Below are 16,162 nucleotides of genomic sequence, written 5' to 3' on the forward strand. Positions count from 1 at the left end.
CTTTCACTACTCAGTGTACAGAAACCTTATCTTTCTGACCCTCCTCAGCGTATGATACTCTTGACCACTTCTTGAAATCATCTCATCTCTTGCCATCCCCACAACATTCTCTTCTGGTTCTCTTCCTGCCTTCTGGTCCGCCCCTTCTTGGAATTTTTCACCGACTTCTCTTCTGCCCATCCCTAAATGCTCCTGTGCCTCAGGATTCCATCTTCAGCCCCCTCCTCTTCTCTCCCATCGATTTTACTCTTTCAGAGAAATTTCTTGTGTGACCCTTGTGTGATTCCAGTCATGCCTAGGTGCGCCTTCTGCCATCTTAGCCCCTCCTGACTACACTCTAGACTGTATACGTCCATCTGGATGTCTGATCGACCCCAGCCCCAACGTGTGCAAAACTGTCTCCACGACCCCCCCGAAATGTGCCTCTTCTCTAGCATTCCCAATCTCAGGAAAGCCAGTACCCATTCACTCAATCCCCCAAACAAAAGAGCTCCCCCATCCCTCTCTCTCCTTCATCCCAACCTTTGATAAGTCACCAAGGATCTATTCTACTTCCTAAACTTCTCTAGAATTCATCTTCCTCTCTCCAGTCCCACTGCATCAGTTCAGGGCCCCATATTTCTCACTTGGACTCTGGCCATTTCTCACTTGGCCTTTATCAACCTCCTTGCCTCCCACTCTTCTCCCTCCATTCTTCCTCACCTACCATCCGTCCCCTAAAATACAAGCATGATTAGATTCCTGGCTTAAAATGCTTCATGGGCTTCCCAGGACTTTCTGAATCAAACTGAAACTTCGTAGCAAATAGGAAGATTCTTTACCACCTAGACTTTCCCTCATTCCTATCTCATTTCCACCTGCCCACCCCACCCCCCAAATACCCTTTTCTCCTCTCTTCTGAACATGCCCTGGTCTTATACAGGAGAACCATGCCCTCATCACCTCATACTGCTAAGTAAATCTTCCTCGCCCTTCAAGATTCATCCTGAGCATCACCTTTTCAAAAAATCCTCCAACAGAGCTAGCTAACAGGGACCATCATCCCAGGGAGTTTACAAGAATTATCTCCTTCTGATTCCCCTCTTTTGCCTCCAGAGGGTGGGATTGGTGATACACAACATGTCAGTAACGGAGCACAGGTAAACATGAGAGTCCTCACAAGGGGCACGAACTGTAGAACTTTTGAGATTGCTGCTCCTGCTCAGGGCACAAGGCCCCAAACCTCTCAGTGCCCAGCTAGTGGAACCAGAACAGCCCAGCCCACCTGTATTTGGAAACATCTTAGAGAAATCTGGCCTTACTGGACTTTATCAGATACAAAATCCTGACTGCTTTGTTTTTGGAAAATTCTGAGGTTCTCAGAAAAGGTGTTTTTTTTTTTAAACCATTTTTTTAAGTTGAGAATTATGTTTTATGTTTTACTTTTTGGCCGCACTGCATGCGGAAACTTCCCTGACCAGGGATCAAACCTGTGCCCCTTGCAGTGGAAGGGCAGAGTCTTAACCACTGGACCACCAGGGAAGTCCAAAAACAGTTTTTAATTGTATCAGTAGTACATTCCTCAGGTTACTCTGTGGTTTATCAATGTCATTAAAGTGAGATGCCTCAGTCCACTACTTCACATAATATCCAATAAACTGATGCTTACTGAGCAACAGTGCTTGAGAGGTGGAAAATGAATAAAACACAATCCACAAGATAAATTCAGGTCAGTGAGGGGGTACAATTCGAGAAGTATCATCCTATCCATGGGCACACAGAAAATGAATTGTAAGGTGTCCATTGATTTACATATTGGGATCCAATCAGAAAAATACAATTCGATAGAATGTCATCATAATGAACACTTTCTAGGAATATGCATTTCATATATTAAAAGTTACCCATTATAAGTTAGGCAACCCTACAGACTAGTTTAAAAACAGCTTAATGTATGTGGAATCTAAAAAAATGGTACAAATGAACTTATTTACAAAAGAGAAATAGAGTCACAGATGTAGAAAACAAACTTATGGTTACAAGGGGGGAAAGAGGTGGGCAAGGGATAAACTGGGAGATTGGGATTGACATATACACACTACTATATATAAAATAAATAACTAATAAGAACCTACTGTATAGCACAGGGAACTCTCCTCAATACTCTGCGGTGACCTATATGGGAAAAGAATCTAAAACAGAGTGGATATATGTATGTATATAGCTGATTCACTTTGCTGTACACCTGAAACTAACACATCATTGTAAATCAACCATATTCCAATAAAAATTATAAATAAATAAGTAAATAAATGCAGCTTAATGGATGGAACTTGCAGGAGATTCTGCCTTATAACCAGTAAGTAACTTAGATAGAATAATGTTATGGAACAAATACCTGTCAATGGCTTAATATCATTTGGTCTCTGAGATAATGGACTCATGGACCTTCCTCCAAAGCTTTTTCAGGATTTACTTAGTCCAGGGTCAGGTGTTGTGATTGTCTATAAGAAATATCTTCCCAAGTTCTGAGAATATGAAACAGCAGTTCAGTCACTGATGTGGGAAGATTGTTTTAAAGTCCTTAGAACAGAGCTTAAATTTTATGTTGTATTTTATGTTCCGTTTTAGCTCTACATTACCACTAATGTTGATGCATCTTTCCTACCAAACTGTGTTTTTTCTTGATCATTTCAGTGTACTTGTTCTTTATTTAAAGTTTATGGATTAAGGGATGACTTCTGAGGAAACAAAATGTAAATAAACTGACTTCGGTGTTGATTCTCTACCACAATTTAAAGACACTGGTTCGTCACCACTGCTGTTGTTTTTTGCAGAATTGTACAAATATCGAGTGCTTACAAATCTCCTGTGCAGTGGGACAACTAGGGGGAGGAGAAAGCGCTGTCCTGAAAGTCAGGTCACGGTTATGGGCCAAGACATTTCTCCAGGTAAGAGAAACAGTGCAGCACTGACGTGCCACTCACGGGAAACCTCTTCTCAAAAGCTCAGAGGGAAGCTTTTTTGAAAAGGAGTTTTAGATGTTTTAACTTTTTTAATGTTTTTTCTATTTTTTCCATTAAAATTTTTTATATTTTTAGATTTTCAAATTTTTTTACATTTAATTTTTTAATTTTAAAAAAATTTTGAAGAACTGTCTGGAAGGAATGGAGCCTAGGTCAGCTGGTCATCTTTCCCATCAGGTGAAGTTGATATTTTTCAAGGTTTATTGAGATCTTATTGACATATGACCTATGTAAGCTTAAGGTGTACAACATGACAATTTGATACTATATAGTGACATGATTATCACAATAAGCTTAGTTAATACCTCTATCCCCTCACATAATTAATTACCTTTGTGTGTGTGTGTGTGTTGAGAACTTTTAAGATATGGGCTCTTGGGCTTCCCTGGTGGCGCAGTGGTTGAGAGTCCGCCTGCTGATGCAGGGGACGTGGGTTCGTGCCCCGGTCTGGGAAGATCCCACATGCCGCAGAGCGGCTGGGCCCGTGAGCCATGGCTGCTGAGCCTGCGTGTCCGGAGCCTGTGCTCCGCAACAGGAGAGGCCACAGCAGTGAGAAAAAAAGATATGGGCTCTTTACAACTTTGAAGTTTATACTACAGTATTGTTGACTATAATCACTATGCTGTACATTAGGTCTCCAGGACTTATTGATGTACTAGCTGCAAGTTTGTTCCTTTAACATCATGTATCCATTTCCCCCACACACAACCCCTGGTAACCATCAGTTCTCTATTTCTATGAATCTGGCTTTTTTTGGATTCCACGCGTAAGTGGGTTCATACCCTATTTTTCTTTCTCTGTTTGACTTATCTCACTTAGCATAATGCTCTCAAGGTCCATCCATGGTGTTGCAAAAAGCAAGATTTCTTTCTTTTTTATGGCTGAATGATATTCCATTGTGTGTGTGTGTGTGTGTGTGTGTGTGTGTGATATGTTAAGTGAACACAATTTAAATATGCTCAGTCCCTAAGACCATCAAACAGTAACTGAGATTTGAACAAATCTGTTTGTCTGAACACTATCTAGCAGTTCCTTGGTAAATAGTAGTTGATGAAATGATGGTGAGTACAAGAACATAATTCAAGCCATATGCCCAGAACAATTCAAATATAAATAGTTTAGCAGGGGAAGAGATAGTGTCCTAGTAAGTTCTTGTCTGGTGATACCACAGCCTGGGCTTCAGCCAGAACAGGTTCTCAGTAAAGTTCCAGGCATGTTGATTTGTAGATTCCTCACTGCTTTGGCTTGTCTGGACTGTGGCATCCCATACTTCTCAGGATGATTATATTGATTGTGTGTATTTTAAAGGTTTAAAATCTCCTTTATACTAAGCAGATGAATTTTTCCACGTGGAAATTGCTATTTATTTAAATGAGACTGCTGTGTTGTGACCTTGTTGTTTGGGGAGGATTTGGGGGGAAAAGCTAAATTAAAACTCAAGTCTATGCATTCTTGCCCAAATTTTAACTACCAGAAAACTCATTTGTTTCATTGTACCATAGAAAATCCAATGATAAAATCCTTCTGAGTCTAGCTAATAATACAGAATTTTGTAGCTCTAGAGTCTCACGTTTTCTATGAGTCAGAATACTTGCGGTAGTCTCACAAATCTTATATAATTTTGTTTCTAAAATAAAGAGGAGGAAAATTAAAAGTATTTTTAAAAAGCTTTTTGTGAAGCATTCTTTTCTTTTTTTTTTAACCTAAGGCAGGATTCTTCAACCTCAGCCCTATTAATATTCTGGTTCAGAGAATTCTTTGTTGTGGGGTGGTCCTGTGCATGATAGGATGCTTAGCAGCATCCCTGGCCCCTGCCCACTAGATGCCAGGAACAACTCTCACCTCAGCTGTGACAACCAAAAATGTCTCCAAACATCGCCAGTGTCCCCTGGGGGCAAAATCATTCCTGGCTTTGAACAACTGACCTAAGGAGAAGGGCAGTGCACAATTTCTTTTTGCTGTTGTTGTTAAACCTTGATTTATTCATTCACTCAATAAATATTTATGAAGTACCAACTGCCAACTATGTGCCAGGCACTGCTTCAGGTACCACTTGCATGCCATCAATTTGCTCATAGCCATTCTGCTTTTCGGCTGTTACTTTTTCTCTAAGAGTCGGGGGAGATGAGTTTTAATGAATTCCCAAGCCCACACAGTCTAAATGATAACCATCCACCCCTCCTATTAGTTTGGGCATCACATCCTACTGAAATGAGGAAGCACAGCGTTTCAGTGAAGCAGGACTAAAATAATTAGGACATTATAGTCAAGGGGGAAATGACTATTTCAGATGACATACGTCTGTCTGTGCATAACATACTGTTCCAATAGAAGACCTATGGAGCGAAAATTGCACCTTTAAGAAAGACAAATACCATATGATATCATTTATATGTGGAATCTGAAATATGACACAAATGAACCTATCTATGAAACAGAAACGGAACCACAGACATAGAGAACAGACTTGTGGTTGCCAAGGGGGAAGGGGGGTGGAGGAGGGATGGATTGGGAGTTTGGGGTTAGCAGATGCAAGCTATCATATATAGAATGGATAAAAACAAGGTCCTACTGTATAACACAGGGAACTATATCCAATATCCTGTAATAAACCGTAATGGAAAAGAATATGAAAAAGAATGTATATATATATGTGTAACTGAATCACTTTGCTCTGCAATCAATTTGCAGAAATTAATGCAACATTGTAAATCAACTATACTTCAATAAAATAAATCTTTTAAAAAGTTTAAAAAATAAAGCACTTTCACCATGTAGAAGTGAAAAAAAAAAAAGACAGAAAAGAAAATTGCATCTTCATCTACCTGTTGAAGACCCAGTGGATATGGAAGAAGTCAATAGCAATTGAGGGATTTTCTTTTTTTAAACATCTTTATTGGAGTATAATTGCTTTACAGTGTTGTGTTAGTTTCTGCTGTATAACAAAGTGAATCAGCTCTATGTATACATATATCCCCACATCCTCTCCCTCTTGCGTCTCCCTCCCACCCTCCCTATCCCACCCCTCTAGGTGGTCACAAAGCACCGAGCTGATCTCCCTGTGCTATGCGGCTGCTTCCCACTAGGATTTTCTAAACAATAACTATTTAGCACAAGTAGAGTCAGACCAGAACAACCTACAGGGACATTCTGAGGTTCTAGCAGAGCAAAGTGACGCTTCCAAAGATTCAGGAGAGACTGGCACACGTCACTTCATGTTTACCCACAGCCATCACCCAAACTTCTGTACTTCCACTGTTTCTGCTTAAACCAGTCTCAGAAGCTGATGGCTAAAGAGGAGAGCATTACTGCAAACTGCCGCCGGCCTGCCGCTCAAAGAATATACTACATCCTGGAAGTCTTTTTTTTTTTTGCGATACGCAGGCCTCTCACTGTTGTGGCCTCTCCTGTTGCGGAGCACAGGCTCCGGACGCGCAGGCTCAGCGGCCATGGCTCACGGGCCCAGCCGCTCCGTGGCATGTGGGATCTTCCCAGACCGGGGCACGAACCCATGTCCCCTGCATCGGCAGGCGGACTCCCAACCACTGCGCCACCAGGGAAGCCTGTCCTGGAAGTCTTTAATAGTTTTGTCACACAACCCAGCAGGAGGCAAACATTTTCTGCCTTCCTAATCCAGGAGAGAAAGTTTATGATTCTAGGCTGACGTGATTTGCAGTATCATGTTTGGTTTTGCCCACATGGTAAACGTGCATACGGGTCTTTAATTCTAAGCAATGATCTGTGCTGTGATTGTTGCTTGAAAGAGCAACCTCTTTAACAGCTTAAAGTTTGACCAGTAATTGTTTTAAGTTTTGTTGTCCCACAAGGCTTTGTTTCTGGGAGATATTGAGTATTTAAACACAGGCTTTATAAAATGGACGTGTGGTTTAAAAATAATTCTTGAGAAGGAATTTAGCAGCGGGGGAGCTCTTCATGGTCTCAGCCACCCTCACTAGGTCTTTAACCAACTTAAAAGCCTCACTCTCCACTCCATTTGTCCCCAGCTCTGTAATTTTTATTAGTACCATGACCATAAGCCAATCTGTGTGCACTAGTACATAACAGGCAGGTGGTGGGCTGCAAACCGCAGTTTAAATGATGTGGCAATGACAGAGGGATAGGGCATTTTCTGAGGATTAACAGCTAGCTGGGCATGTGGAGGGTTCAAGATATTGTCAAGGGATATTAACTCCAGCTGCTTTTTTAATCCTAAATTGCCTAGAATATGGCAGTGATGGCTATTACAGCAGTAGATTGCCATGCAGAAGAAGAGATGATTTTTTAACAGAAGAATAATATCATAGTTATGTAAAGAGCACTGCTGAAAGCATTCAACTTTGAACATGGAATCAATAAAAGGACTGTGCTCATGATTGTTTTTCATGAGTTAAACGCTTACCTGTACCAGGATTTTGACTTATAGACACAGGACTCGTGTATCTTTGATGCTGATGTAGATCAGAGCCTAATAGCTCATATTTCCCATTCCGTGGAGCTTCAGAGCATCTTAGAAAAATGAAAAAAAAAGCATTTTTTTTACTGAAAAGGGTGGAAGAAACATTGCTTTTGGAGAATAATTTAAAATAAAGAACAGATCAAGGGCTTCCCTGGTGGTGCAGTGGTTGAGAATCTGCCTGCTAATGCAGGGGACACGGGTTCGAGCCCTGGTCTGGGAGGATCCCACATGCCGCGGAGCAATTAGGCCCGTGAGCCACAACTACTGAGCCTGCACGTCTGGAGCCTGTGCTCCGCAACAAGAGAGGCCACGACGGTGAGAGGCCAGTGCACCGCGATGAAGAGTGGCCCCCACTTGCCACAACTAGAGAAAGCCCTCGCACAGAAACGAAGACCCAACACAGCAAAAATAAATTAATTAATTAATAAACTCCTACCCCCAACATCTTCTTAAAAAAAAAAAAAGAACAGATCAATCTATGAGTTGTATTATTTACAGTCTATTTGCCTACCACCAGATTTGTTCAGATCCCAGACTGTGTCCATTTGCATCACTGAATTAGGTAACGGAGGTGAGAGTGTGTCCATAGCCCCTTATCATGATCGGCAGCCCTCATTTTATGTCACTACCTTCTCTTACAACTTCCTGAACTTCCTAATCTCATTGATGGGGGAGGAGGTCCAATTCAATAATTGACAGAATTAAACCTTTTATAAGGTGCTATCAAATGGGTGGATATGGGATAGGAGGGTCATCGGATAAGGCAGCCATCTGATGTGTTCATTCACCATCCGTTCATGCTGTCAGTCAAGCAGGATTGATGAAGCCCTTCCGGGCATACTGTTCCAGGTGCTATGGAAGGTATAAGCCTTATTATATGCCATGCTCTATGCCTTCCAGTTTCGGGTAATCTTGTCGGGGAAGAAAATAATCAAGAAAGATAAAAAAACTAAACAACAATGTGGAAATTCCAAACAATATAGGGCAACTATAGTTTCATCCCAGACTTAGTGAATCACAATCTGTGAACCTGATCCCAGGTGTTTCTGAGGTTCAGCAAAGCACAGTATTTTGTGAACCAAGGGAAATGACGGTAAAGATGGGTGATGAATGGAAAATGTGAGGAAGATTCAAAATGGCCAAGAGTAGAGGGATTAAAGGAAGGTGAGAGAAAATCCCCTCAGAGAAACATGTTTCTCCACATCCCAGACTTCAAATCCCATCTCTCTCTTTTTTTAAAATTTTTATTAGAGTATAGCTGATTTACAATGTTGTGTTAGTTTTGGGTATACAGCAAAGTGAATCGGTTATACATATGCATATATTCACTCTTTAAGATTCTTTTCCCATATACATCATTACAGAATATTGAGTAGAGTTCCCTGTGCTATACAGTAGGTCCTTATTAGTTATCTATTTTATATATAGTGTGTGTATATGTCAATCCCAATCTCCCAATTTATCCCTCCCCCACTCCTTTGCTCCCTGGTAACCGTAGTTTGTTTTCTTCATCTGTGACTCTATTTCTGCTTTGTAATTAAGTTCATTTGTTATTCATTAAGAAACTTCCATGTTCATAAATGCAGAATCATGTAGGACAAAAACTTTCCATCTAGAGTTGATTTGGAGATAGAGTTCTCTCATGATTTGTTTCCCAAAGATGTGACTTCAAGAGCAAGGGAATTATTTTCTACCAGCGCTTTTTTTATTGAACTTGGAGACTAAAGAAAACTTGTTATTTGAAGGTTTGGGAGCCTGGACACACATTTGAATATGCTATTATAACCCTTATGCACAGAATCTTATTACCAGAATTTGTCATGTTTCTTCTGTCAGCCATGGTATTAAGGAAAGTAGATTTAAATCACCAAGTACACACAAGATTTTATGAGCAAAGATTTCCACATTTTAAAAAACACTTCTCACACAAACAAAAATCCAGCTTTCAGTTAAAATGGAAATGCCAGGAGACAAGAGAACATAGGAAGAATAACAACCAAAAAAGAATTTTTCCAAATGAACAAAGTTGCTTACCCTATAATGTCAGGATAGAAAAAACAAAAAAGCCAAAGAAGTAGTGACTTTATGTATATATAAAAGTTTTGTATACTCTAGCCTGTCCTCATCATGTAGAAGAAATGGGGTTTATTGAAGGGAGAAAAAATTGAACCACAGGGGAAAAATAAATTTGTAAAAATATTGAAATTATTACAATGCAACCTGTTGGATTGGCCTCAAGAAACCCAACATTGGATTATAGATGGTGAAGTGCTAGTAAATGTTTAATAAACCACTTTCTGGAGGGGAAAAAAACTCTGAAATGTAACATTTGCTGATTCCCATGGTGTAACTGTTCCCGCCATGGTCAATTTCAAGCTGCCAACATGACATCACTGAATACAGAGTTGGGAAGAGATGCAGAGCAGCACACCACCATATAGTGCTTCCCCTACAGATACAATAGGCTTAAATAATATCAAGAGCATAGATAATAGTAAAATGCAATAAAATTATTACTAAGTACTGAGTTTAGAGTGTTTACTACCTTTTTAAAAATATAACTTACTAACGTTTATGTATATATAACTTGTTTTAATAATGGCTCTATTTGACAAAAGGTACTCAAAATTCTTGAAATTTTAACCTTCTGCTCTCCAGCGCCATTATGAGCCAGCTACAGCCCACCCCTGGATAGATCTCATCACTGTCTCAAGCTAAATGGAGGAGAACCACAGGAGCTTAAGTTCTCAGAATGGTTTTCCTTGAGTTACTCTTAAATACTTTCCCTTGACCTTAATCAACAGTTAATATGAGAACCGATTAAACAAAAAGAACTTGCTGAAGAGTTCTGTCAACAACACTGTATGGCTCTAAGTCAGTGGTTCTTAACCAGGGGGATTCTGCTCCCCAAGGACACTGGCAGTAATTAGAGACACTTTCAATTGTTACAACTGGGTGAGGGGTGCTACTGGCATCTAGAGGGTAGAGGCCATGGATGCTGCTAAACATCCTACAATGCACAGGACAGTTCCTTAACCAACCCAAAATCCTAATAGTGCCATGACTGAGGGATCTGTTCTGGGTCTTCTGTATAAGATGAAATGTGATTAATTTCTTTGTAACTTAGCAGCAGTCTCTCTCCTAAAATATTTCCTTCTCTCAGATAACAAGAATTTGTAACCCACGATGTCTCCCTGTTATGTTCTTCTAATGGCACTTGTGCTTATTACTCCTTTTAGGAACTCTGCTTTTCTATTTTTATTTTAACCTTATTATGCCAAATCTTTTGTTCATAAGATGAATTATCTTTAGAAATAAGAAGAAGATGAATGGTTGGTTGGATGGATAGTGAATGGGTGACGGATGGGTGGATGATGGACGGAAGATGGACGGGGAGATGATGAATGGATCATGAATGGATAGATGGATGTGGAAAAAGTAAAGAGAGAAAAGGAAGAGAGAAGGAAGCAGGAAATTTTGCTTTGGAAATGGACAACATGAAAAACAACCGGTTGGCTGCCAATATAACTTTTAAAAGCTTTACATGGACTATACTTAACTAAATGTTTTTAATTTCAGAGGAAAAATGATCCCTATTCTCTTGCATCCCTGGTGTCCTTTGAAGTTAAGAAGATGCCTTATAAAGATCAGCCAGCCAAACTCCCTGAAGGCAGCATAGCAGTGAGTATCTTAAAATATATGGGTCCAAATAATTTTATTGAAATTATTTTTTAAATCACTGTTTTGCTTGTGGTAGGTTTACATGCTTATTACAGTGGCTTGAGAAAAGTTTCCCGCTTCAGATCACTATTTTCTTATTTCAGTCTGGAAATTCCTTAGTGTTATTTGATCACATTTTTAAACCTTCATTGTAAATTTCTACCCCTCCCCCATAAAATTCAGGACTAATACCATTTTTTTAATGAGGTTCTTTTGTTTGAAAGACGTCCAGATAGTCATGATCATCAGAATGAAGTCATTCCGATTGTAATTTTAAAGACAGCCTGGTGAGTGAGGGACGAGGGAGACTCTTCCTTAGGGACAGTTGCCACAGACCAGCTACAGGGACAGTCATCTTTCCTTTCTAAGCAAAGACCAGTAATACCTGGGGGAAGAAAGAAGTACACTCTGAGCTTCATTTGAATGAAACAGGTTTTCAATTGAGGCTATTAAACATTACTGACACCCACATATCTGTCACAGCACAACTGCTAGCAACCTGGCAAGGCCATGCAGAGCAGAGGGGAGAACAGATGACGGGGGATGAACAAGCACAGTCACCAAAACCCTGCCTTTAACGGTGACAGTGACCACAGTGAGGGCTCCGGGAAACAATGTTAACATGTAAACCTCATCTCTTGGTCACGCCATAGAAACTTGCAACCTCGACTTGGATTCTAGTCCCCAGGTCCTTGTTACTCAAATGTGTTTTGCAGACCAACAGTATCAGCAGTACCTAAGAAACTGTTAGAAATTCAGAAACAGGCCTCACTCCAGACCCGCTGAGTCAGAATCTGCCTTTTATCAAAATCATCAGGGCAGCAGGTACCCTGTCATGTTTGAGAAGCATTGCTTCGGACGGTGTAAAAGTCGATACTCTCGTAATTTCTCTTCAGCCTAGGTCTTAAAAAGGTAACTAATATTTACTCTTTCTAGCCTAATCTACTTTTTAAAATTTAAATTCATCCCTTGATTGGTGATTTTCAACCCTGAGTATGCAAAGAATCACCATCCATGTGACTTTTAAGGTTTATACATGCTCAGACCCCATCTGAAACATCAGGATTGAGTGAGTCGGGTGGAGCTCTGCCACTGTGCTTTGAAAGCTCTACAAGTGATGATTCTGCAGTGAAGCTAGGATTGGGAGCCTCTAACACAGGCAGGCAGCATCGAAGAAAATCCACAGATTTCAAAACAGCTTCTCCTGGCCTTCACCCTGGATCCACCCTGCTCTAAGTGGAAACCTTCTGGAAATCACTCTATGTACTTTGCTGAGGCTGTTAACCACATTGACCTGAAAGTATTGTTAAGAAGATTATTAAAATTATGTATAAAAAGCTCTAGCTTTGTACCTAAAATGAGTTAAGTCTCAGGTCTCAATAATAGTAACCCTCCCAAAATGTCTTACTTTCTCCAGCAAAGTCCAGGAAGTCCAATTGGAAACATCCATGGATTCACACAGTCAAAATATTTCAGTAAACTTTGGTGGCATTTAAAGCAAATACTGCCACATCTTTCTTCACTTAGCTTGCCTCTGTTTCTCTTACGAGATGTCTGCTGGAGTTTGGATTTATGTTCAACCTAGAAAACAGAGGCTTTGGGTTTTTAATATAGAATGCTCATCCAAGGAGGTTCAAAGGCTTGTAACTCTAAGGGAGATAAATCTGGGTCCTTTGTTTTCTCTGAGCACATGCTCCATAACAGAAACATATGTGACAGTCAATTCCATCAACAGGATTGCATCTTTCTGTCCTGGCCACAGGTGCCAGCCTGCTGTTCTCAACTCATCTCCAAAGATCCACAAAATGATCAGATACATGCTTCCCCCATCCACACCACCCTTGCTCCTGCCATCTTTTAAAAAGTCTTGTTATCTGATGTAGATGATTTACTGCGCCATTTATGTAAAGGTTATGGGAAAACTGTTTAGGTCTCCCAATCCCTGACTGACTGAAGGAGATGTTGCCAGTAGGAAGTTAGCTGTGCCCTACAGGCTTGATTTGAGAGGACTGTGCTTGGAGCTGGCAGATGTTTCTTGGAGCGTGTTCTCAAAAATCCTGTCATCCTTATCTTGAAAAGGACCCAGCAGAAGGGAATTGCTTCCTGGTGATAGAATCAGTTGGACTAGGACTAGGTGGTTGGAGGATCATCAGAGCTCCAATCCATACTCTGCCACTGGGGAAAGCATCTCGGTTCCTTCTTTGGTAATAAGACAAAAATATTTGCTTGTTTTACTAGGCCCTTGTGTGCCATGAGGAGTCTATCTGTGCTTCCTTTTCAACATGGTCATAATGCAACCATTTCTTGAACCCTAGATAAACTTTCCATATTGAAGAAAATAGTAATCCCCACTTGCTACTGGCACAGTGTCTGTGTTTGTAACAAATGAACTCTCCATGCCAGGTGACACTTGTCGTGTTCAGAGGCAAGGAATAGGTTGCATGATGTAAAGGGAATATGACTAAATACTGAATCATTACAGCCCAGAAGAAAAAAAAATCATTCAGTTATTTGAACACATTTTTTGCCTATTCATAAACTTTGGCATTTGTGTGTCATGTGACTAAAGCCGAATAATTTACATCTAGAAGAGGATATTATTGTCTGGTGTAACTCCAAAGACAGTTATTATAAAATATTTCAGTAAAATCCTTAATTAAGAACTCACACATAAACTATGAGTTCATTTGACTTTTTGAGTTGTTAGCAAAACTTCAGAATCTTAAAATGGATCTCTTACATGAAACAATTGTCTGGAGTTCAAACTTATCAAACTTCTTTTCTCATAGGGGCTATTTGAATGTTGTTAAAAGGTATGTTCAGCTGGTCCACTTCATGTTATTATTTTGTTCTAAATGGCACTCTAGGTAGGGTGTCTTGGTACATTTATATAAAACATTCTTGTGACCCCACTGAAGTATGTTTACACAAGATTTTGTGATACATAAATACAGACATCAACATTAATTACCACTTCAAATACAACAGAGCTTTTTCCTTCTACCTTGGTATTTTGTCAAAATATACAAAAACATACCATAAATGTCAACGATAAAATGTAGGCATATTAAAGACTTATTTATGGTCTTTCCACCATAATAAAGAACAACAAGATTTACAACATGATGAAGGTAAGATTAAATGTTCCCTACTTAGCATTGCTTTAAGAACATCTAAACCACTTACAATTCATGGATCCCCCTTCCTAAAATTGCAGATAGTTATATTAAGTGAATTGTTAAAATTTTATACTATTTCTTTAAATAGCCATAGGTTCTTGATACATTAAAAAAAAGAAAAAGTTTGTTAATTAGTTGGCATATAATTGAATTTTTCTCCCTATGTTTTAAGTACTCAAGTTACTCAATGTGACTCTTTCTTAAAGCAGTTGAAATATGTAGTCCAAAGCCCATGTTCTTAAAGTAAAGCTTTAGTCCTAAATACACCCCATTGTCCACCTTGGGACCACCTTCTTGAAAAATGAATCTAATAAAGAGGGACTTGGGTAATTTGGCTCAACACACCATTGTGTGAGATTATACAAAAGTTCTCGAGCTGTGCAGTTCAATATGGTAGCCACTCACCACATTACCATGGATGGTGAGGACCCCAGATGTGGGTGGAGTGACTGAAGAACTGAACTAGTAGTTTTACTTCATTTTAACTCACTTAAATGTAAACTTTAAAACTGTAGCAGTATAAGATATTTTTTCCATTAAACACAGCTTTATTTTTTGGGTAAGAATACATTTTACTTTAACCAATAAAAATCCAGCAGTTGTCACTTGCTGCAAGTGTAAAATAAACACTGGATTTTGGAGACTTAGTAAAAAAAAAAAAAAGAAAAAAAAAGGAAGAATATTTTTATATCAATTACATGTTGATATAATTTATATCAATTACATGATAATTTTGATATTTAGGGTCAAATTAAATATATTATTAAAATTAATGCCCCATGTTTCTTTTTACTCTTTTTAAATGTGATGACTATAAAATTTTAAATGACACACGTGGCTTGCTTTATATTTCTATTGGAGAGCACTGATCTACAGCAGAGTTATAGAGTGTTCCAGCTTGGAGCTGTTGATAATACCAGCAGAGCTTCAGAGAACATAGGGTGTTTAATAAATCTTATTCGAAATGAATGAAAAATTCTTACTGTAAATTGGTGTTAAGTCATTAGGAACTCTAGAAATTAAGACCTACTTTTCTTATTTATTATCCAATGGATAATTTAAGCTTCTTGTGAGCTTGTCAAAATGAGCTGCCAAATATAAATATTAGAAATAACAAAATTTGGGTATTTTTCAACATTTTATTTCATGGCCAAGCTTCTTCCAAACCATCCTAGGGTTTCCACAGGACTATGACAAATTTAAATAAACGCTGGTCCCATAAAAGTGATCAATTAAGTCTTTTCTCTTAAGCTTGCCTGTAGAGTTTAAGTTTCTCGTCTATACAGAGTATTGAGTCTCAGGAAAGCTTGGCTTTACCTGTTTCCACTTGCAGATGAAATGCCCCGTTGCCATTTACAGACCTGAATATGTCACCTGACTCCCTAATCAATGTGTTCTCAGAAAGACCTCTCCTTCCAAGACCTGGATGACTTGTGTTACCTTTGACTCATCCACCCTTTTCTAGCAGCAGCCACCTAAATCCTCAGCCCTGGAAATCCGAAGAAGTGCTCTGAGGCACTACTGTTGTTCTGTATTTCTACTGTCTCTAGTGTAACAACTTCTCGACTAGGCAGTGAAAAACCTAGATAAGCTTAGGGAACCACCAGGAGCAACAGAAGGTCTCTGCACCTGCACCCGGTTTAGATCGAGATCGGGCAGCCTCCGTGCCACACAGAAGTCCTAAAGGCAGCAGGCGAGGAGAGCAGAATGCAGGCTTGGGGGCAAAGTCACTGAGTTTGCCTTCCTTTAAATCTCTACGTCCTTTCCCCTTAGTTAATTACAGATGGTGAACGCATATGACA

At 39.5% G+C, this 16,162-nt stretch overlaps 1 protein-coding gene across 2 annotated transcripts in view; it reads left to right on the plus strand.

Moving 5' to 3' along the window:
• The window catches only part of ITGA8 (integrin subunit alpha 8), a gene marked incomplete at both ends in the record, with an annotated part of 189,259 nt that overhangs the window by 160,587 nt on the left and 12,510 nt on the right, over positions 1-16,162 (plus strand). For both annotated transcript variants that reach the window (XM_079699618.1, XM_079699617.1), the window contains 2 exons: positions 2,817-2,930; positions 11,041-11,142. In XM_079699618.1, coding sequence (XP_079555744.1) covers positions 2,817-2,930; positions 11,041-11,142 — 216 coding nt within the window. The remainder of the gene's footprint in view (positions 1-2,816; positions 2,931-11,040; positions 11,143-16,162) is intronic.

This window comes from Hyperoodon ampullatus (assembly GCF_949752795.1).
Source record: "Hyperoodon ampullatus genome assembly, chromosome: 3".
In the NCBI taxonomy this organism is placed as follows: domain Eukaryota; kingdom Metazoa; phylum Chordata; class Mammalia; order Artiodactyla; family Ziphiidae; genus Hyperoodon; species Hyperoodon ampullatus.